The sequence below is a fragment of the Chamaea fasciata genome, unplaced genomic scaffold (genome assembly GCF_029207755.1).
Source record: "Chamaea fasciata isolate MVZ Bird 193981 ecotype frontalis unplaced genomic scaffold, bChaFas1.0.hap1 SCAF_18, whole genome shotgun sequence".
In the NCBI taxonomy this organism is placed as follows: domain Eukaryota; kingdom Metazoa; phylum Chordata; class Aves; order Passeriformes; family Sylviidae; genus Chamaea; species Chamaea fasciata.
In genome coordinates, this window is record NW_027094103.1 from 6,820,966 (window position 1) to 6,844,825 (window position 23,860).

The following is a 23,860-nucleotide window of genomic DNA, read 5'->3' on the forward strand; positions in this document are numbered from 1 at the left end:
CTCCCTGTACTATCTCTGCTGTCAATAGCTACTCAAAATAGCTATGTAAAGCCATATCTTAGTCAGATGCATTATCCATCTCCTGTTTCTCATGTCTCATTGGAATGACTGGCATTTAGAGAGGAATTAACTGTCCTCTCAGTGACAGATAGGACTGCATTATCACCCTGGTTTGATTAGTGCCCTTACATGGTTTTCCTGGTAGTCCCTGTTTACTCTGCCTCGGCTCACATTTCAGGGCGGCCTCAGGTCCCAGGATGGAACAGAACAGGTAAGTGTGCTTGAGGACTGCCCCAAGTGTTCTCCAACAGGTAACGGGTTTAGCCTGAGCTAAACTCTTTGGAATCCACCTTGCATGGAGATCAAGTTCTCTGCACCAATTGTTTTGCTGCATAAATCTTCGTATGTTGTCCTGCTGTCCTTCTAGATGTAGCATGTATATAGATGTGTTGTATCACTGTCTTTGCAGTATGGCAGTTGCAAATTTTTCTGTTTTCTTTAGCAATATATTGTGTCAGTCAAGTCTGAGTTCTCTCTTGTTGTAATGTGCATGAGTTTAGACTGGCAAAGCAATCCTGGGATGGCAGTTGCAACCCTAGCAGCACAACTGTGCTTTCAGAACTGTAATTTATTTGGCCTCTGTCAGGGAAAACAAAGGTACTGACGTTTGTAGTTTTGCCTGATATAAGTGCAACTACACCTGGATTTTTGACAGCCAAAGATTACGCTCCTGCTTCGTGTCTGTGCAGCATAGGGAGGAGTCCAAGCTAAGGGATTGCAACAGCAGCTTCTTAGCTGTAGTTCACACAGTACAAGTGTGCTTTCTTATCACAGCTTTGAATTACAAACATCACGGTGTGTAATGGCTCACAAGAAAAATTACCATGCAACAGCAACTGGGGAGAAGCTAGAATGTCTGAAGCGGTTGTCAGTGCAATACTACCACAACTCTGTGAAGTGTAAGATTGACTTGGTGGAGATGCACAATGTGCAAACAGCCGTGAGGCTGACTCAGAGGATTTTTTTCCTTTAAATTTATAAAGAGCAGGTAAATATTGCCTATTTCAGAAAAGTGTTCTGAACTATTTAGACGACGGGGCCTATAGAAAGCAAAGTATGATGACTATTATTCTGTCCCAGATAGATATTTTTTCTTTTTTTCTTATATACCCCCTAAATAAATAGAATGTATTTAGGAATGCAGGATTTTCAGCCGTAGGAATAGGTTGGTTCTATGTATGAAGAACAAGTAAGGGAAGCCTCAGTCTCTGCAGGATAGCACCAGCCCAGGTGCAACTGGCAACTGAACAGAAAGTTCCTTCTGAATGGCCCATGCAGTCCAGTTTCTAATGTGAAGGTCTCTTGGTTTTGGCTTTGTTTTTTCCTTGTTTTAATTTCCAGATTTCAATGTAAAGCTGTTACTTTTTATTTGACCTCTTAGACATCAAAGCCCACTTTAAGCAATATTGTCTTTAGAAAAGTGTCTGTATTATTGAGAAAATTCTGCCAGCAGTCTGAAACTTGGGAGAATCATTTGGCTGAAGTGTTTCCAATAGGAAAATCAGAAGTCATATGTGATTCTGTAGAAAACACAATTTAGTTTATGTTGGAATCTGTGAATGGCAAGAGCATGATGAATAATTCTGTGGTATCTTTGAGCCAAAGGATGTGTCTACTTTGATTATTTTTTGTAGCAATCAACCACCTCTTTTGGCATTTGAGAACTGATCTGAGATTGCTCATGGGATCCTGTTGACATCTTTGCATGGCTGTGAAGTGATGTCTGACAGATGAGATTGAGGAGAGCAGATTGCAGCAAAAAGTGAAAGACGAAGACATGTAATGCAATCAAATACCAGTTTACCAATGCCCCAAAAACTGTAAAAAGCTGCAGTGCAACTTATTTTACTGAAATAAAAGTAATGCAGGCTGAGCAAAACTTGTCTTTCAGCAGCTTTTGCTGTTGGAACAGCACAGTGTGTGCTGCAGTTACTGACATAGGAAGAATATGAAAAAGCCACTGGCTCCACCTAATTTTCATTCCGATGAATGCAGCCTGTTAACTTTATTGGGAAGCCCATAGTTTTGTCGTTGTGGGCTTGATTGCTGTGTTTTGTGTTGGCAGCACTAGTTTTCTGTCCAGCCTTTGATATCGTGTATGTGAAAATCTCCTTGTCATTAGGAACTGGTTTTTTTGTTGATAATGACACTTCATGATATTATGGTTAATCCTGATTGCACCATGCAGGGGAACCTGTACACTTCTAATTCAAAAGTTGAAGATTTTTCTGCGTGTTTGACAAGTCTTCCATCAGAAGTCCAAGTGATAAAAATTTTCAGGTGAATTTTGCACCTTATTAGAGCAGATCAGATCAAATTTAATTCTCCAGAGGTCGCATCAACCTTCTGGTTTAAAAATGTAACCACAATTTGAGCATTGTTTTGATGAAAACATTGCTTTGTTAATGGATTATTATCCTTTTGTTTATAAAAAGTTAGGCAAACACAAAGATGGAAAGACCTAACAGCGGTCTTCTGAATAAGATTTACAAGTTTTATTAAAGTATTATCTTTCATAGCACTACTTGAGGACCTCAAAGACATGAGGTCAGTGAAATACTAGAAAAAGATTCCCTTGTCCTGAAATTACACATTAAACAAACACAAACATACTGTTGGTGACAAAACCAGGATAAATTATCACAATATTTTGTGTCTGATGTTGATTTCAAACCAGTGAAGGACAAAAGAAGCACCTCTATAAATAAGTGTATCAATAAAAGCTCTATGTCGCTCACAAATTATAAAATAATAGAGCAAATGAGGACAGCAAATGTTCATTAACACTTTAGAAGTAATTTTATATAAATTGTGTAAGATATTTTCGATAGTTATTTAGGAATCCTGTCTAAACACTGCCGTCAGATTTCGGACTTGTTCTGGGAACTTCTTGCTACATAGAGCAGGAGACATTGCCCTACTTTGATTTATCCTTTTTCGGTAAACCAGCCTTGAAGCAGTAATGCTGTAGTGTTGTTGCTTAAACACACAAATCAGCGTTTGCAGGGGAAAGCGGCTTTTTTTGTAGCTGGCCCGCCCGGGGGGAAAAGGCCCGAGCGCTGCCCGGGCCACACAAAGGACCCGCCCGCCCCGCCATGGCCCGGGCCCGGGAGGGCGGGTGTCTCTCGCGTTCCTATTGGCGGAGCGGGGTAACGAGCACGGCAACGGGCCAATGGCAGCCGGCATTTCAAATCGGTGACCGCGGACGCTGCGGGCGCCATTGGCTCGGCGCGCGCGGGGTCCCGCCCGCGGGGAGCGGAGGGGGCCCAGCGCAGGCGTTTAAAGATGGCGGCGGCGCGGAGTGTGGGACGGCGATCGTGAGGCGGCCGGACTCGCCCTCACCCGCAGCCCCGGCACAGGAGCGGCGGGGCCGCCGGGGATGGCCCAGGTGGGTGCGGGCCCCGCGAGGCGACGGGCAGGGCGGGCCTGCGCGGGCACCAACCCCTCCGCCCCACAGGCCGTGGCGCCGGCGGGCCCGCCGCGCTGCCGCCGCCTGCCCGGAGCGGCCCCCGGGCGCGGGGCCCAGGGCAGCCTCTGCCCCGGCACCGACGTCCCATCGCTGCGAGGCGCCGCCCCGCCCGGCGGGTATCGCCCTGCGGCGCTTCCCCCGCGCGCGGCCCCAGCGGCCTCTGCTCGGAGCCGCTGGTGTGTTTTGTTCAGGATTTTTCTTTGGCTGTTTTCTGTTTTGGGGGATTTTTTTTTTAGTTTCCCGCCCACCCCCGGCCGCCTCCCTGCTGGCCTCGCGGTGGGATTGTGATGGGGGTTGCGGAGGGGAAGGGGACGCCGTGCGTGTGTCCTGGGCCCCTCCTGGTCCCGGGGTGATGGGCTGTGCGCTCCGGCGGCTCCGCAGCTCCGTGTGTGTCCGGGCACGGGGGCCCCGCCGGGCTCAGCTCTTTGTACGGGGCACGGGAGCGTGTCTCGGCTCCGCAGCGCAGCTGGGGAGAAAAGGCACCAACCTGTGTGCGGGCACACAGGGACTTTTTTAGTTCTGGCACGTTGATGTCAATGTGATGTCTGTATAACTCTCGGGGTTCTTCTTCATGTGGTCTTTCTATTAATAGTAAATTATCTGTTCGGCCTCTGAAAGGTTAATTCGCCTAGCTTTCTTCGTTTGTGGGTTGGTGTTTTTTTTTTTTTTTTTTTTTTTTTTTTTTTTTTTTTTTTTTTTGTTGGAAACAGTTAGTTCTTTTGTACCTCCTTTCCTTAGGCTTCGGGTTTGTCTGCAAAGTTTGTTTGCCCGCTGAAACCTGAATATCCAGGCGTTGCTCGACCACAAACTGGAATTGGGTGAACACATTAAATTTCCTTATTCCGTTAGGTTGCGAGTTAGAAGTCTTGGAATTAGTTCTTTTATTTTTGTTTTGTGATTTGGGAGGTTGTTCTGTCTGTTTGGGTAATTAAATTTGGGGGCTCCTGTTTTGAATTCTGGTGAGGAGTCGGGTCGCCAGGTTGTTTGGGCAGCTCCTTTTGATTATCACGGTTGTTTTCCTTTTTTAGAGAAAGAGAAGGGGGTTTGGTTCCTTATGTCTGTTTTTCTTTGCAAGTAAGAAGCTTATGTATGATGGGAAAGGAAGAATATATTTTCTCCTTCCAAGGCTCTCATTTTCGCCTTTTGCACATCAATTTCTTGTCTTACATAATTAATCAAACCATCCAAACCCTGCCAGAAAACTGCTCAGGCTCTAAAAGCAACTGTTGTTTTGCTGTTTCTGAGGATGGCTTTCCAGAATTATGTACTCTGTTCCTTCTGAGATGGAATGAAGTGTTAGGAACGAGAGAAGTTCTTGAGCCTTGTCTGTATTTGCCACTGATAATGTTATTGTTGGGCTCTGGCTGCATGTTCTTGATGACTGACTGACACCACAGAGTGGTTGTTCTGTTCAGAATCTTTCTACCCTAAAGCTGATAATGAGAAGAGATGAATCTTACATGTGGTGTTATTTTAAAGAATATTTTCTTTTGGTCTCTCCTGTTCTGGTTTAAAGAAAATAAATTCAGTCTCTTCAGGTTTTGCTTTGGGTTTGGTTTTGTTTTGTTTTTTAGCAGTGGTAATAAATAGGATTAACTTATTTCTACAGTTGTATGTGTTGAAAAGACACTCTAGGTGTAATGAAAAGAAGGTAGATGACTGTGAGTGGGGAATTACTTTTACCTGGGTTAAGGTTTGGCACCTGAGTTGCCATTTGGGGCTGAAGGATGTGGAGGATGATTTTATACTTGGTTGGCAGATAAGGCCACTTGAGCCACTCTTCCTTTTGGGGTCCACTGAATGTGAAGTAAGCCGTCTCTGATAGAGTTTCTTTTCAAAAGTGACTTTTTGAAGAGAGAATCTGTGGTATGCTGTTCCTTCCTGCAGCTACAGGTATTTGTAAAGGAAATATATTCTTTATTAAATTCATTTCTAGACTGCTGACCTGCTGTAACTGAAGGGAATTTACCTTTGAATTTGGCCAATGCTGGTTACAGATATTAAGATTCTGTTTTTTTCCTGCCTTGGAAGAAGAATATCCTTTCCTCTGTGTATTTCTCTCCTATCCCTTTTCTATCTGATTCTGGGAATGGGCAGTGGGACTTATTAAACACAGTAGTTTTGTTTTTTTCCTTTCTGCATTTAAAGGACATCTGTAAGACAACCAGGCTGAGGTTACTCTGCTTTCTTTGGGACCTGTGCAGTTTGCTACATTACATTTATATGCCCCCCTTGTATCTGTATTGTTTCCTTTACTTTGTGACCTGAAACTTGTTAAAACGATAGCTAAAATCAGAGTAAGCAGTTAAAAATATGGAAATTCCACATGCTGGGGATCTGCAGAACATGAGTTGTGCACTCATGTTGTCAGTGTTTGTGCTGCCTGGTGCAGCTGCCAGTGGTGTTCTGTCTCTTTGGGAGGAATCCTCATGGAAACTGTTAATGGAACTTGGTGGAGCCTCGGAGAATAAAGTCTGTTATTTCAGGACAATTTAATGAAGGGTCACAATAGGAAACTGACTTGTGATGTAACTTGGTGTGCTGAGCCTTTTTGTGTGTGTCTGTTACGTTCCCTCACCTTAGGCCTGTTTGGCTGTTTGTAACCACAAGCTCATCTAACTCATCTTTTTGCCTTTCCTCCCTTCTGTCTGTCTTTTCAAACACCTGATAGCTCAGTGGTTTTGTTGCTTTGTTTTGTTGGTTTTTTTCCCCCAGCCCCTGATATAAAGGGCATATTGTAGTGTCAGCTGGCAGGGGAGTAGATGGGAATCGGACCTGTGTTCTTCTGCTTCTGCCTTGCTTTTTGTGGCTCACAGGCAGGTATTGTAGCCCACTGGAACTGCAGAGCCACTGTTACCTACAATCAAAAGAGAGAGAAAACCCTTCCAACACTGTTAGACTGGTAACTAACAGACCTTTCTTTGGAAGCTTCCAGGTGTCCAAGAGTGATGGGCACACCTGGCACTGGGTTTCTACTTTTATAGGGCTAAATAAGGGTATCTAAAAGGTACGTCCAACAGGACATTCAGTTGCCCCAGTAACCCATCAGCCCCTTGGAGTTGGTCCAGGGGTTCTCTGCCCACTTATTATTATGTCTTATTGTAGGTCCCCTACGTAGAATAAGACTAAACAATATTCCAGGAATGTGTTTAAAAGGTCAGCTTATTGTTCTAAAATCCAAGAGAAAGGGTAGGAAAAGTACTAGAGTTAATTAAGGAGCTATATAACTACATAATAGTAGTCTACAGAGCTGCAGATTAATGAAAAATGTATAAAGAGCAAAAACCTTTTTGGCATCACTACTGCACTGTTATCTTACCCCAGGGATGTGGCAGGTTCATGGCTAAAAATGGAAAAAGCTCATTTGAGCCCATCTTGGTCTAGTTTTCCTGACCCAGTGTGTGTACTGAGGAGCAGACAATCCCTGGCAGTGATGTGCTGTTCATCATTCAGCTATTCATCCCTTCACAGCCAGCAAGAAAGGGAAGACAACAAGAATATAGTTGTTATCAGTGCTTGAATAGAATAACAAGACATCTTTCCTGCAAAGAGCAGAGATGGTGTATCAGTGAACTACCAGAGCTGGGCAGGTAAAGGTGAAGTTCTTATGTTTTGACATCGGTGGTGTTAAAATACTTCAGCATAGGAGCAGGACTTGTGCAAGGATCTGGAAGTGGCATTTGTGATCATGGCTTAGCCTTGGCAAAAGTAAGTCTTTCTCCTTGGACCAGGGAGCTCCTCAAACACAAGGGAAGGTTTTGCTCTTTCAGATTCTAGAATGCCAATTTCAGTATTCCGTTTCTGTGTGAATTGCTTCTGTGTGCTGTTCTCAAGAGTCTTTAGAAGACTCTTTAAGATGGAAAAATTAGATGTGTTAGGCATTTAGTTTCCAGGAGTTACTGAACTCATGCTGTGACTTTTGATTCTTTTGTTCAGAATTAAGACACTGATGATTTACTGTGAAGAATTTAATAAATTGTCATTCACTTTTCTTTTTGCCTTTTTAATCTGAAGATGAGGAAATTTATTAGGCAAATATATTTCTAGAGGTGTTCTCTACATTATATGTTTCAGAACCTGTTGAAAGATGAAGGAATTGCTCATTGATCATTCATATTATAGGATGGAATGGATTTAAATATATAGAATTGCTTGTCTTACTGGTGAATGAGCTATTTTTCAATCTGAGGAATAATGTGTTGGTATCAGAGAAGATGGGATTATTTTAGAGTTCTTCCCAGTTTTTCTTTAGTAATTTTATATTGCATGTCAAAATCAGCATGTTGGATATGTCGCAATTTTGAGAAGTTTAAAAAAACCCACACACAACAAAAAACCACCAAAGAACATGAATTCCTCTGCTGCCCCAGAAAAACCTGCTTTTTGCCATGTTAGAGTTTGCTCTGTTATATATTGTGCTTTCTTCCAGCTTCCAGGTAGGTAACTTCTGTGTATTGCTGAATTTTAATTGATCCCATTATAACTTCTGGTTGCCAGCTTTGTGCCTTACCCCAGCTGTGTTTGGATGTTGCTGTTGGTTTGTTGTGCCTGGGCTGGTGTGGAGATACCTGAGAGAATTCCCCTTGGTTTCTCCAAGTCCCTCATGACAACCCAGACCTGCCCTGTTGCCTTCAGTGTTATACAGCAACATGAGAGATCTTGGAGCTTGCCTTTCCAAAATCTTGGGAAGACTTTGAACAGAGCAGATTGAGCCAGCTGAATCTGGGGCAGAGTGACAGTGTTTCATTGCTAGCTTGTAGGAACATTTAAGCCTAGTTTGGGCTGGCATGGAGGGTCTTGGAGAAACCAAAATGAGCAGGTAAGAAATGATCCGTCCTTTCCCCAGGTGCTTATGGTCCTGCACACATGACAAAAGTGTAATTGAAGACACGGTAGAAAGAACCACCTAATGTGAAAAATAAACCTTAAAAACTCCCCATCCCCTGTAAAATTTCCTAGAGGAATTGAATACTTTTCCCAGGTTAAATTCCCTAGAACACTGGCTTCTAAATACTTTTCAAAATTAATTCGAGCTTTAATGCTGGGTATCTGAACCTGAATAAATAGTTCCACAATAGTGCAAAATACAAGATCAAATGTCTAATGTCTGGTTATCCAGAGACTAATTTTCTGTGATATTTTAGTAAATTGTGAGATTTCAGAAATAGCTGATAACTTAAATTTTGAAAAGTCATGACCACAGACTTTAAAATCTTGTTGGTTTTGCAGATTGTCTTAAAATGTAAGCTAATTATCCTTTCTGCTGTGTGGGTAAGTATGCCTTGAATACCAGGTTGTTTCAGATTATGGGAGAACTTTCCCAAAATGCAGTTTTTAGTCTGTCATGCTTAGTGCCTTTTCTGCTAACCAGGCAGAGATAGTCAACTAATCATAAAGGCAACTGTGTTAGTAAATTCTTGTGCTAGTGTACAGCTTGAGCAATAAAACCACTGTAGTTTCTGCCTCATTCAAGGTGGTATCTGGGTACCCTGCTTTTCTCACTGTAAGAGTGTCTCTCTTCTACTTGAAGTTTTTGCTGGAGTGACATGTTTTCTTTCTGCCTAGGATACTATTTTCCATTTTTTTCCTGTGACAAAATTTTTTTTTTGTTTCCTCTTGTAGGTTGAAAGAAGAAAAGGAGACCAGCTTGTCCAGTGAAGATGCACTCTTAGTCTTCAGCTATTTAAGCTGAATGCATTGTGATTTCCAATAATTGAGACAGTGATTCTGAAAGCTGTCTACATTAATGAAAAGAACAATGTAGTCAGCTTAACTGAATCATCAGTGTTGCATATTGACTAGAACATGATAAACCAATCCTGATGGACTTATGCATGTTAGGAATATAGAGATAAACATTTATTAAAGCATTGTGTTTTTTTAGAAAAACCCAGTAGTTTTAAAAATGGAGAACTATGAAAATGTCCCACCCCTCCCTAAAGAACCTGCGAGAGAAATGAATGTGGAGACTCAGCCTTGCCGGCCACCTCTGCCGCCCAACGAACAGCCTCCACCACCTCCCCTGCAAACGTCCAGTGACGCAGAGGTAATGGACGTTGGCTCTGGTGGTGATGGACAGTCAGATACCCCTGCTGGGGACACGCACACTCTCTGCAGAACTCAGCTGCTCACAAAGGGATCTGCCTGCTACAAAAGCCGCCTGATCATTGACCCCAACTGTAGCGACCAAAGCCCCAGAACTGCTCGTCACGCACCGTCACTTCGAAAGTTCACCCCAGATCTTAAGTTACTGAAGGATGTGAAGATTAGTGTTAGCTTTACAGAGAGCTGCAAAAGCAAAGATAGGAAAGTTCTGTACACTGGAGTTGAGCAGGATTATAAGGCAGATGCAGAGTTTGGTATGAATAATGTCAATGGGGATTTGCATGTTTGTCCTTTCGGTGGTAGTAATGGTAAAGCTGTAGGGATAGGGGGTGAAAGTGATGACAAGAAGGATGATGAAAATGATACTGATCAGGAAAAGAGAGTGGAATTTGCAGTTCTGGATGAGCTAGAAGACTTTACCGACAATTTGATGGAAATAGATGAAGAAGGAGGAGGGTTCACATCTAAAGCAATCGTTCAAAGAGATAAAGTGGATGAAGAAACCTTGAATTTCTCATATGAGGTAAGTAAAGCCACAGGTCAAGTGGCCAGAAAAAAATATACAAAGAAACAATCTCTTCTAGAAGTGTGCAGTACATGAGTGCAAGCCACAGAATTTTCAGAGACAGAGCTCTGGCTGAAAACCTCTGTAAACTCTTTTAGTCAAACATCTGAGTTGTGTTGCAGCTTCTATAGTTTTCTGTAAAAGCAGCATTTAAAAGTTTCACTCAACTGCAGTTCATTTTATCATGTAGATTCTAGTTCTCACAAACTTATTTTCTTATTTTTCAGTCTTTTTACTGGAATCATTGGAAATTTCTAGTTTCTCTCTGCATATCAAAAATGTCTGCTTTGTCTTTGCAAGGGAGAAGGGAGGATGGTAGGCCCAGAAGGATAGTGTCTGATGAAGTCTCTTTCAGGATGACTTTGATAATGATGTGGATGCTCTGCTGGAAGAGGGTCTTCGAGCACCCAAAACAAGGAGACTAGATAATGAGAAATACGGTGGTGAAAGTGATCACCAGTCTGATGGAGAGACAAGCGTGCAGCCAATGATGACCAAAATTAAAACTGTGCTGAAGAGTAAGTTAATTAAGTGCATTTAATAACTGTAGGTACTCCTATGGCTTGTGTCTGTAGAACAAAAGTATATCAACAAGCAAAGTGTGGGCCAGCAGTTTGTGTGAAATCATGAATGTGTTGGAGAATTTTATTGTTGGGAGGCTTCTTATTGTGGAATATGATTTTTCACGTTCTTCAGCAATGAAGTTGATTTTTGCTTTTGATCTGTTGTATGTAGTAAGAATATATTTTAGTGTGTGGATTTGTGTAAAATAATGAACAATGTTACCTCAGTGGCGGGGAGGTGAACAAGGATGATCTGGGGTTTTTGTTCTTTTCTGGGCATTCTGGCCTTTTTCCTGCTTCAGTTACATAACTTCTGCTGTTGAAATTACCCCATGTGAAGTCTCTATGGGTGCAATCTAGGTTAAAAATAAGAACTAGAAAAGTCAGTGGCTTACATTTATCCAATTTCATTGTGTTAGAAACTACTAATAAAGAAGAGCTGAGAACACAAACCCATCCTGAAGAATGTAATGGAAAATATTCTGAATTAGAATTAAAATTTAAACACATACTAGAAGGAGTATTTTACAGCTTCACTGTATTTTGAAATAAAAAGCCAAATAACTTTTTGCTCCAAAATTGTATAGTAACAGAGGATTGCCAGGAAGCTTCCAGCAACGATGAACAGTCTGATTTGTGATTTAGAGAGACAACAGACCTTGGCTTAGACATGAGCTCCTTACTGGCTGTTTGGGTCTGTGACTCAGGTGGTGTTTCAATGCAAATTTATTCCTGAGTGTCAAATGAAAAATTTTTACAGAAAATGAAGTTGCTTCTGAAGCACGTGTGACTTTTCCAGTCAATACTTTCCAGTGATACTTGTGATAAGTATAAAAAGACTGAAAAAAAGAGAATTCAGTGATGAAACAAGTCAGTCTGTATAAAAACTACTGCTACTATTGCCTTTAGCTGAGAACGTCATGGAATCTGTAATTTTGCAGGATTTAGTCTGGGTTAGAGGCATATACCTTGTTATTAAACCAACATCTCTCTACAAAACATTGTTAATCTTGTTTCAGTGCCATTTTATTCTTTGGGACAGAAAAAGCAATAAAGAAAAACCTGGATTTTCTTTCTATTCCTCTAAGCAGTCTATCCAAGTTTAAAGCCATTATTTGCTTTAAAGGTCGTGGCCGCCCTCCTACAGAACCTTTGCCAGATGGATGGATCATGACATTCCATAACTCGGGCATTCCTGTCTATCTGCACAGAGAATCCAGAGTTGTTACCTGGTCTAGACCTTATTTTTTGGGAACAGGAAGCATAAGGGTGAGAGCTGTCAATTACTTAAATACTTACTGAGATTAAAGAATCAGATATGTTCCTGTGTGCAGTTGAGTATTTTTCTGCTTTGGCAGGCTTGTTTCCAGTGTTTGAATTTAGATCCTTAAAAAAAATTTGTTTTCTTTCTGAAAATATGATAGGATTTTTCTTAGGTGCATTGTTTTCTGTTTGGGCAGTTAAAGTGACTGAGATGATCCTGTTTGGTGCCTTCACTTTTCTAGTATGGCTGCAAAATTTGGGGTTTATTGGACCATTAAATATATCTAGGGATCATTTATTTGTAGCTATAAATTAGTCTGAGCTGTGACCTATGATCCACATTTCCTTAAACCCGAGGAGTCTGCAGAAATTGGATTGAATGTCGTGATGGGCCTATGCCCCAGGAAAGCTCAGTGGATTTTATGAAAGCATGCAGTGTTTGCATGTAGCTGAACAGACTGTAGTCTGGATCTAAACCAGCAGTTTGTGTCACACAGTGTGAAGATCCCCAGGAGTGGCCCTGCTCAGCTCTTGAGTAGAATGACTTTGCAGACTGAAGAGGAGCTTGAGCCTAGGCTGAATACAAAGAGCTTCCATCTTGCTTGCATCTTTTGGGTTTGAGTTTTGCTTTTGGTGACCTTGAGATACTGAAACCTTCTGTATTGTTTTATATTTGCAGAAACATGATCCTCCCCTTAGTAGCATTCCCTGCTTTCATTACAAAAAAATGAAGGAAAATGAGGAAAGGGAACAAAACAATGACATAACCCCAAATGGGGAAGTATCACCTGTAAAGCACCTAGATAAATCCTCAGAACTGGACTGCCAAACAGAAGAACCAGATTCCACTGCTGCTGATTCTGGGCCTTTAGATGACAAAGACACCTCTGGGGGGGATGCAGCACAAGGAGCTTTGGGACAAGTTAAGGCCAAAGTTGAAGTATGTAAAGATGAATCTGTAGGTATGTATGGGAAGTGGGGTCTTTTCTTGATGTGGGGTAATGGCATTTGGGAAGTTTTGTTCCAGACTTGGCTACTGAAGTACAATCTTTCCTGAAGCTCTGAGAGTCCACGTGGAAAGGTTTTACACAAAAAAGTGAACCTTTTGGTAGTCTAGTCCTGTAAACTTTATCTCAATGTAAGAATCGGTTTTATCAGTGTGTACATTTGCTGTTGTTGAATTTGTTCAAGTAGGCTTTTCCATGCCTACTATCTATTTTCAGGATGGTCTCTTAAGATAAGTGATGTAGTTAAACTGTATTTCTGTATTTGCATAAGTCCAGCAGACCAAGTCATGCAAATATAATTGCACTCATACAGAGGGGTGTGATGCTTCATTATTTTATGCAAATCTGATAGCTTCTACACAAAAAGTTATCCAAAGACATCATCACCAACCTATGGTGAGGAACTTGGAGAAGAAGCTCATGTATTACTTATCACATCTGCATACCTGAGAATCCCATCCATGTAAATTTCTGCTGCTCAGAATATTGGTATGGATCATAGGCTGCCATTTGTCTTTGTAGTACTCAGACATAAAACTTGTCCTTGTGATTACATGTGTCACGTTCAGTACAAAAACCATGCCAAAAGATGTAAAAAAAAAAAAAAAATCATCACTATTCAGCAGTAAAATTAAAGCCGGTAAGCACTTATTTTTCTACATGAAGTTCACCTTCTATCTCTCTCTTTAAATAGGATCTGTTCTGTATTAATGCAAAAGATACTGAGTGATCAAGTATAAGTGTGACTTGGCATTTGGAATTCCTTGTGGAAGGAAACAATACCAGCAGCTTGCTTTTGTTTGTTTACATCTGTGGATCCTACTCTTTATTTTTGCTGATTATATTTGCACACTGTCCTATGAAGGAGAAGCAGCTGTACTACAAGGGGGTGATCCTTTAGTACTCAGTATGTGAATTTCATGTATTAAATTCTGCACAGAGGCTGCAGATACCCATGGAGTTCATGGAACATCACTGTGCACTGTTTCATGGGTACACTGCAGAATAAGTAGGCAGCAACAGTTGGGTTTGGCTTCAGGGAGCTGAGGCTGAAAGCACAGCTACTGTACTCACTGTGTACCTTCCTTCAGGTAAAGGGAAGGTGATTAGATGTTGAAGCAGAACAATTACTGGTCTTCTGTTACAAATTGTGTTGGGTATTAATGCTGGCCAGGGATTAGTAAAGCCATCAAGTGACAGAATAAAATGGTGTTTTATTTTGTTTTCTGGTTTGCACGAACATTTTGCATTTGATCCTATAATAGGAAAACCTAAAGTTACTTCTGTTAGTCCAAAACAGCATCTTAACCTTTTGCTTCTAGTCTAAGAAAATAATTATGCAGTGGAAATAGAGAACTTAAAGCTTGTTCAGTGGTGAAGCAGAGAGAGTAACTGGATTGTGTTTCTCAGATCTGGAAGACTTTAGGCGCTACCTTGAAAAGCGTTTTGACTTTGAACAAGTGACTGTAAAGAAGTTCCGGACCTGGGCTGAGCGGCGCCAGTTCAACCGGGAGATGAAGCGGAAGCAGGCGGAGTCCGAGCGGCCCATCCTGCCGGCCAACCAGAAACTCATCACCCTCTCTGTGCAGGATGCACCGATAAAGAAAGGTCAGCTGCTCCAGCTGCAGTTCACATAGCCTCTCTTGAAGACTAATTGCAGCCCTAAGCTTGACTGAAAATAAAAGCAATCCTGTAAAAAGTCCCTTAGTTCCTGATCCAGTATTCTGTGTTTGACCCATCCTATGTAACATAGGAAAGGAAAAATACTGTCAAAATAAACTTTCTATTCAAAAGACTGATTTCTAAACAAAAATATTTTTATTTAAGGTTACAGTCCTGGTAAGTAATGATTACCTTCAGCTCTTGTTACTGCTGAGTGTTGCTCAGTATTGATTTGTTTGTGACAGAAATTATCTTTCAAAGACTGGAACTAATGAGCTTCTTCCTGTCTTTTTTGCAGAGTTTGTCATTAATCCCAATGGGAAGTCTGAAGTTTGCATCTTGCATGAATATATGCAACGAGTCCTAAAGGTTCGCCCTGTTTACAATTTCTTTGAATGTGGTAAGTCTGTTTCCTTAAACAATTCACTCCAGGTCTTGATGCTTAATCAAGAATCCAAAAATGTTGCATATATGAAAAATATAACTGGAATGAGGTTAACATTGGGGTTTTTTTCTCTAAGTGGTATAATGTATGTTCCCTTAATTGTTGCTTTTGCTGTTTGTTTGGGGTTTTTTTTGAGGGTACATTATAATTATTCAGAATTAGGCTATTCCTGTATATGCACTACATAATACAACTGAAATTTCAGTATCAGAATGTGTAGATCTTACATTCACATCCTGATGCAAAAAATTTAGAATTGATTTTTGAGTTCTGGCAGATTACCAGTGGTCTCTTAAAATCTGTAAATTCTTCATTTGGAAGAACAAAGTATATGGTGGTAAGTCTGTTAATGGAAAACTCTGTTAGTTAACCAATATAACCATTTTCATCCCTCTTGAAGCTTTCTTTTTTTCCCACCTCCATTTCCAGAGAACCCAAGTGAACCTTTTGGAGCCTCAGTGATTATTGATGGAGTAACTTATGGGGCAGGAACTGCCAGCAGCAAAAAACTTGCCAAGAATAAAGCTGGTAAGGTTTTTTTTTCTTTCTCAATACCACCTGCTGAATTGTTTCTGTTTGCTTTTTGTACCATTCTGGGGTTCCCAGGGCCATAGTGATTCAGTGTAGGGGTTTGGCTGTAAGAACTAGGGGGTGATAATAACTCTTTAATTTTAGGTCTTAAATTAAGACCTAAAATTAAAGAGTGTCACTTCTGAAATGAGACTGGAATATTTTTCCTTTGTACGCACTTTAAAAAAGTAGTTTCTTGTTATTTAATTAGTTATGAGGCTTTAATTATCAAGCTGAACTAGTAGATTTTTTTTCCCTTGAAAAGTGTGAGTAATTTTTTTCCAGAAGAAAATGCCTGACAATTTCTAGATGAAATGATTTTGTTTAAAATAAACCTAATCAAGATGTTTAATCACTTTGTGCAGCTCGAGCTACACTGGAAATCCTTATTCCTGACTTTGTTAAACAGACCTCTGAGGAGAAGCCCAAAGACAGTCAAGAACTTGAGGTACTGAGCTCATGCTTCCTGGCTCTCATCATTTGAGTTTGTTTTTAAAACATTGCACATTGAATATCAGAAATGTTACTGAAGATTACTAAGATTGTTTTCCCAGTCAAATGGAAGTGTAAAATCCTCCATTGAGAGCAAGACTTAGGCCAAAGAAAATACTCTTTTTTCTATTGGATTAGATCAGAAAATTCACTCTGATGCAAAGAACTGGTTCTTTATTGACCAACAGGTCACTTACTGAGCACCTGAGATGTTCCAAGGCAGCACTGCCTGTACTGCCCTGCCTTCCAGAGTCCTCTGGTTGGTGCCAGTTCAGAGCTAGGTGCTGTTTGGTTTTGTGTGATCATCTTAGGACACCAAGTCAGAAGTAAAAGTGCTCAGGCTTCTGAGGTGTTTTTATTATCACATAAAGAAATCCCATAGTTTAGGCTGTGACATTTGAGGAAATCAAAGGAAAAATTTCTTTAAGAGGAGAGTTGTGCTATATTCTCATGTAGTGGGAGAATTAAATAGCTCATTGATCAGTGATACCATCAGTTAGTAGTAAAGGAGAAATCAGTGATCAGCCTGAAAGAAATGTTTTCCAAAATGAAGTAGAATACAGGAGTTGTTTGTACCCTTGCTTTATCTTAGAGCTGTATTGTATGCCATGCATGACTGAAATGGTCATTAAGGAAATGCAGACAATTTTTTCCATTTTCTTTTAAAATAAAATACCAAATGACCTAGTAACTCTTCTGTTCTCACTTATTAAACCACAGCATTTTGGTAAATAGACTTTCATAATTAGGTAAAATAACCTTGTCCTGAGGGAGAAATGATGATTAAGAATTTATGAGTTTGTCATTATTATGTACATATTGAATAATGTAAGATTGGAGTTAAAATTTCTGTCTGCAAATGTTTGATTAGGTGTGACAGTTTCAGTGATGTTGCTTTTAATCCATTATGGATTTTAAAACACTTTCTAAAGTATTAAACCCAGAGCAACAGAATTGGTTTAATGTAGCAAAGGAGAAATTAGGGTTAAGGACAATATTATGGTTTTATTTGCACAAAGCACAGTAACCCTTTTCAATTCCTTTGCAGTATTTTAACCATATCAGTATTGAGGACTCACGGGTATATGAACTCACCAGTAAAGCTGGACTCTTGTCTCCATATCAGATTCTCCATGAGTGCCTTAAAAGGTAAGGCTGCAGCACGAGGACCTGTGTGAGGTGTCTGCTTCTGCTGGGGTGTGTCAGTGACCCTGCCTGAGCTGCTGAGCTCCCTGGGGCTGTGACAGATGTGGTGGGGGCTGACCTGGTTAATGCCAAGTCCTCTGTCATTCATATTTGCTCTTTGTGCCTCTTTGGAGATCAGGATGTAGTTGTGGGACAAATATATTTTCTTTCATACAGGGTTGCTTTTTTGTTTGACTGAAGTTACTGATCTAAAAAAATCTCTTTGTTAAATAATGTATTGACATTTATTGTTAATATATCTGATCTGATTGCGATGTCTGTCCAAGATGATAACTGCAGCCACTTCATTTGTTTGTAGTTTTAACTTAGTATGTGATCTTGATTGTGTTTGTGCTTTAGAAACCACGGAATGGGTGACACATCCATAAAGTTTGAAGTGATTCCTGGGAAAAATCAGAAGAGTGAATATGTCATGACTTGTGGCAAGCACACAGTGCGAGGCTGGTGTAAGTACAATAATTGGTGTGACCTCTGAGTCTCCTCTTCCTCTCTTCTCCTTTGCTCTCCATTCTGAGGGTGCTTGTTCAGCCACCAGGCTTGTCCTGCTCGTTTCTGGTATCTCAGTTTTGACTAACTCAGGTGAATATTTGTGCCCATCATTACATAATGTGTTGGTATTGACACACTTCCATGGTTATTTTTACAGGCAAAAACAAAAGAGTGGGGAAGCAATTGGCTTCTCAGAAAATCCTTCAGCTACTGCATCCACATGTGAAAAACTGGGGCTCTCTCTTGCGAATGTATGGCAGAGAGAACAGCAAGCTGGTTAAACAGGTGAGCAGGCTTTGGTTTGAGTGTAACCTGCCCTGTGACTGGAGTTTTGCTTTTTGGACTTTTCTGGATTTGTAAATTAAGTTATAACAAAACTTTAAGGTGCCTGGAGTTCACTGACAGTAATAATTCAGTTAATCTTGCATCTCTCGTGTCAAAATTAAAGAACCTATTTAACTAACTCATGGAAGTAGATGTTCATACTTAAGGAAGTAAACTAAATAGAGACTAAACTACAGAAACAACAGACTAAAATGCTCCATGTACACTGATTTTTTTTTTCATAAAAAAGTTGATCAGTTGTTGCTTATGATTCTATTGAATAGGAAACCTCTGATAGAAGTGTGATAGAACTTCAGCAGTATGCCAAAAAGAACAAGCCAAATCTGCACATCCTGAACAAGTTACAGGAAGAAATGAAAAAACTGGCACAGGAAAGAGTGAGTATATATTCTCATGCGTTTGCAAACAGCATGAATGTCATGGGTCACATGTACCAGTGAGCAGGGGTTTTTGGCTTATTTTACACAGTATTTTAAGTAAAGACAACTCTTCCAAATTTGATTGGGGGTCTACTTCTGGGAAGATTGTCATCCTGTCTTTTAAACCGGCTTGTAACTTGATTGTATCTACTTTCATACATGTATTTTTAACATTAGCCCTAGATAGCCTCTTGCAACAAATGACACAAGTTGGGCTAAAATGGTTCAGAATTTTAACTGGTTTAATGACTGTGTGTGGGGGTTGTTCTGTATTTCTTAGGAGGAAACCCGGAAGAAGCCCAAGATGACAATAGTGGAATCAGCTCAGCCTGGTAGTGAACCTCTCTGTACCGTTGATGTGTAATGAGAAAACGTGCAAGTGGGGAGCAATAACACAAATGGAGGAACTAGAATTCCAACAATTATTTAAAAATTGTTTGCTGCAGAATGCAAGATAACTTTTAAAATCCAAGCTGCTTCAGTTATGCATTGTTCTTTTTGCATCATCAGGGCAATATTACTTTTTCCTAGGTTTTTTTTCTTTGAGTTTTTTTTTTTCCTTGTTTAATACCTCTGAGATATGTACGTTTAAAGAATTGATCATAAAGATCTCTACTGGGGCAAATGCACAGAGGACAGGCATGTTCACACAGGATAAAACCAATCAAGCACTTTCTCCTGGAAAGCCATCCATGCTGTTTTAAATGGATGTATCTTAAGTATGAAATTCAGAATATCTATGTACAGGTTGCAGCTGATATTATATATATACACATTCATATATATGTATATATAAAAGAAATATATGTACATCTTCTTGTATGAACATGCCTAAAACTATTTTTGTGAGAAGTTTTGTTGCATTTCAGCACATAATAATATGCACTGATGAGACACTTTGGTGACAAATACAGGAAAGTGATGAGCAATGTTTCTAATGCCATAGGATTAGGCCAGTAACGCTGTTTCTGTCTTTTGTTTCTTGTCTCCTGCCAGGCTTAGTTATCTGAGATTAGAGGATGCAGATTTTGTTATTACTTGAACAAGAATACCTGGTAGTGTTAAGAGTAACAGGTTGGCGATTCAAAATTACTGGTGTTTATTTTAAATGAAAAGAGCCTGTGTTAGTTTACAGATCAGTTGAACAGGGAAAATATGGCCCCACTTACATGATTAAAATAAAAACTGTAATTTGAAAGGCTGTTTTCAAAGCTTGGAGCCAAAATGCAGCTGATGATGGTTGATAGTCTCAAAATATTTTGCCAATGACTTTCCACTCCCTTTTCCCAGCAATAAAACAATTTCTCATTTGTTTGATGTCAGACTGCATCTGACTTGATCAGTTAAGTCTTAATTAATTTGCACCATAAAAGCAAAGACTTTAGGAAAAAAAATCAACACAACCCTTAAGTCTGACTGCAGCAATTTAGGGTTTTTTTAAGAAGTTTTTGTTTTTACTTTTTTAATTACATTTTTAGTTTTTAAAGAAAGTGTGTAACTTCTGCAATGAAAATTAGAATGTAGATTTGGAATATGACATAGAGTAATAAGTAGAATGAGACCATAACCGGTTATACTCATAAATAAGAAAACCACAAATATGCAACTTCTCTAAAATACAATCCTGGCAAACAGGCAGTACTCACTGTGTCATCTGAGGCTTCGTTTAGCCAAGCACAGGAGGAGCTGTGGCTGTGTGACAGCGCTGCTCCCTGGGTTTCCTCCTTCACACGGGGCTCACGGGTGACTGCGGGAACTCTTCTCTTGAAACCATTTTTTGGTTTGGTCTTAAAGAAGAGAGTGAAAGCCAAGCTGGTGGCAGGGCTGCAGTGACTTGTCCTGGAGCTGCGCTGCTCCATTTTTACACTCCTCCTGCTCCTGTTGGGAATGAAAGGTCAGTTCTCTGTACCTGCTGCAGCTCCTGGTACCTACTTTGACTGGGATTGGGGGCTTGAGGGGTTTTTTGTTTTGGTTTTTGTTTTATTCTGATTTTGGTGTGGTTTTGTTTTTTATTTTACCATGTTACATAGAGAGTGCTGCAGTATATTGAATTTAGTGCCTACTGGATTTTAAAAATGTTGGCATCAGTATTGTAAGACCTCCTTTTAACATCACATGTTACTCTGGAAATATGTGGATTTTAATTTATAGTTCAAACTAACGTTCTCTAATGTGTTGCATTTAATGTTTGAGGTTAAACAGGAGGAGTCATGGAGTCTTACCTGTTTCTGTGTTTAAATGATTTGCTTGGAGGTCTCTGCAAATATGAATCCACCCATTTTTTATTATTATATTTAGCTTTTTAGTTCCATGAGTTGTAATCCTGTTACAACAGGATACGGGTAGTTGGAAGACAATATATAAACTATTATTTAAAGAAGTGGCCTGTCTAAAAAAAAAAAAAAAAAAAACCCACAAAAAAACACTGCCTCTGCTTTTTTTTGTATAGCTTTAATAAATCTCCATCTTTTGAAGGGTATATATAATATTGGTGCAGTAGTGACAAGCAGTGATTGCTGTTTGTCTCTTTTTGTTGTTTTTATTGGGACTTTTCTGTTTTCATAAAGACAGGGCTTTTATCTTCTATGCCTAAATGTATTACTCCTAGATAGGTTTTATTTCAGCTTGTGTTTTCAGCAGAAAAATCTGTACTTGGATGGCACTGTAAAAGACAAATCACCCTTGTAGATCTTTTTATTTTTCTGAAATCAGAATGTCAATGCATTTGCAGGTCACCTGCAGAATATCCATAGATGCCTCACTTACCAATTTGTTTTCATTAATTTTAAGAGGATTGCTGTATTACCTCAGTCTGCCACTATCAGAATCACAAGGTGACCATTGCCCTTAATTAAAACATCCAGAGATTTCATTGTGAACCAAAGCCTAGAACGTATATTATGCATTCTAAACAAAACAAACATAAAAAGATGGTATTAGACCTTGCTGCAGCCTTTAACTGGAGAGATGTCCAGAAAATAGCGCAATAACTGCTGGAACAAACAACGTAACTGCTGTTTATGTCATTGTGAAGTATTCTTGTGTTTTAATGTTTACTATTGTTTGGAGTGTAACAGTCTTGCATTTGCACATAAGCACGAGCTGCTGTGATAGAGGATAGATCATTGCATTAAACTTCAGCTTCTGCATGAACACTTACAGTGTGATTCAAGATGTATCCTAAACTTGTCTTGTAACTCTTGTGTGTTTTCTAGGTAATCGGCTGTAAAGGTTTAGCTCTGATTGTATGAATGCATAAAACTGCTGCTTTTGTCACTGATACTTGTTATTTATCCCTTCTATATCCAGGGGAAGATGGGTATTTTTATAGGGATGGAGTGTATTTTTAAGAACTGTTCCATCCTTTGGGGATTAGACAGTTTTTGCTTTGCATACTATGTGCTTCTTGACAAAAGTGTGGTATATTGACCTTAAGGATTAAATTCGTGTGCATTCAAATCTTCATGGTACTGACGGAAAACTTACTGTGACTAGTCAGATGCTACCTACTGAAACACCAGTCATCAGCTTTTTTTACCACATTTATTAGACAAACTGATGAATTAGTTGGGTACTGAGGACATGGAAAGACTATTATGCATAAACTTCACTGTTGTATGTAAACTTCCATTCTCCTGTGATGCTGTTAGGCTTTATACAAATATATTTGTAACGTCCAAGTATTTAAAAGCATCATGATTATCTTATTAATTCACTAAACTGTACTTTGGTTCTGGAGTGAAATTCAGGAAGTGCTAACTCCTCCTAACTTTCCTTGGGAAGAAATGTGAAGTGCAAGAAGCCATGCTGTTATTAACCAAATAAAATTATCAATGACAGTATTTCAATGTGTATCTGAGAAGGTGGGAAAACGAAACAAAGTTCATCCTTATTGCCCCAGCAGGTAACAATGGTTGCTGTTCGAGTTGTGTTGGGTGCAGTTGCTTGGTGCCAGTGCTAAATTGGTACAACTATAAAGCCTCATTTTCACTGAGCCTCTGCTTGCTTTTTTTCTGCACAATCATGTAATCCTCTGTGTTCAGTCTTTGAGTACTACATGTGTATTTTTCAGACAATTAGTTTCGAGCAATAAAGTTTGATATTATAAAATGTGCCAGTGTGATCAGTATTACGATAGTTTAAGCATATCTAGAGAAAGGAACTCCTATCCTTCAAGTCCTCTAGGTATTTCTAAAGAGAAATTAGATCAGTGCAGCCTCCTTGGTTATGGAAATACTGAAACACTTTTTCGGTGAGGAATCAAATGTTTACATGGTTAAACACTTGGAATGAAATTAAATTACCTTTTTTTGAATTGGGATTTGTATTTTTACTTAAACCATGGCAAGGCTGGACGTGTTGGTCTTGGTACCTGTTGGGTGCAGGTACCAAACACTGGAAAGTTGGGGTACCAGCACAAGCCATGGGCTGTAGTTGAACGTTCTTGTTGTTAGGTCATATTAAATGTATTTTAGAAGTAAGGTGAGATTTCAGATGGTCACTCCTGACAGTGTTGCTGTCTGTTCTGCATTGTGGATCCCAGTCCAGTGGCTGCAGTGAGTCCTGCCTAGAGAGCTCCTTAAGCCAGGTTTGTCTTCACGCCCAGGAGCTGCATTGGCAGTGCAGTGCGAGGTGCTGGTGTTGGTACAGTTCAGCTCTGGTGTCAGTTTTCAGTGGTGAGGGCCTGGCTGAAGCAAAATCACCTCAGCTTTAGTGCACGGTGTCGGAAACTTGGAGCCTTTATTGTCTTGTCAGTGATGCTGCAGTGCTGAGAGCAAGACTGACTTCAACTGTGGAAGGTGTAGCATTTTTATCAGACTGAGTTTTTACTTCCTAATGAAGATTTAGCAAGTAAATGACTTTATGGAAGTGTTACTCTTTACTTACTTACTGAAAAAACGTGGCACAGTTTTGACAGGGGGGCAGAGCTTGATGAAGTACTGACAGGTAGGTGCAGGTCCCTGTAGCAAGGTGACCTGCTCTGGGAATTGGGTGTGTCTGTCTCTATATATAATGTCTGTGTGTAGGCAGGAAGAGAAGAGCAGAATGTGGTGTAACTGTACATAACATCCTGGCCCTGGAAGTGTTCAAGACCAGGCTGGATGGGGCTCTGAGCAGCCCGGTTGAGTGGAATGTGTAGTTATGAGATGATCATTAAGGTCCCTTCCAACACAAACCCTGCTGGGAATCTAGGATAATG

General features: G+C 40.1%; 1 protein-coding gene across 1 annotated transcript; it reads left to right on the forward strand.

Moving 5' to 3' along the window:
* The first annotated feature begins 3,320 nt into the window (after nucleotides 1–3,320).
* DGCR8 (DGCR8 microprocessor complex subunit) lies at nucleotides 3,321–22,772 on the forward strand. The gene is made up of 14 exons (XM_066199378.1): nucleotides 3,321–3,448; nucleotides 9,152–10,157; nucleotides 10,555–10,717; nucleotides 11,889–12,031; nucleotides 12,705–12,987; nucleotides 14,443–14,640; nucleotides 14,993–15,094; nucleotides 15,569–15,667; nucleotides 16,075–16,157; nucleotides 17,250–17,350; nucleotides 17,747–17,853; nucleotides 18,054–18,181; nucleotides 18,505–18,618; nucleotides 18,941–22,772. The coding sequence occupies exons 2-14, from the start codon at nucleotides 9,435–9,437 to the stop codon at nucleotides 19,022–19,024; spliced, it is 2,328 nt and encodes a 775-aa protein (XP_066055475.1). The 5' UTR covers nucleotides 3,321–3,448; nucleotides 9,152–9,434; the 3' UTR covers nucleotides 19,025–22,772.
* Nucleotides 22,773–23,860: the final 1,088 nt, after the last annotated feature.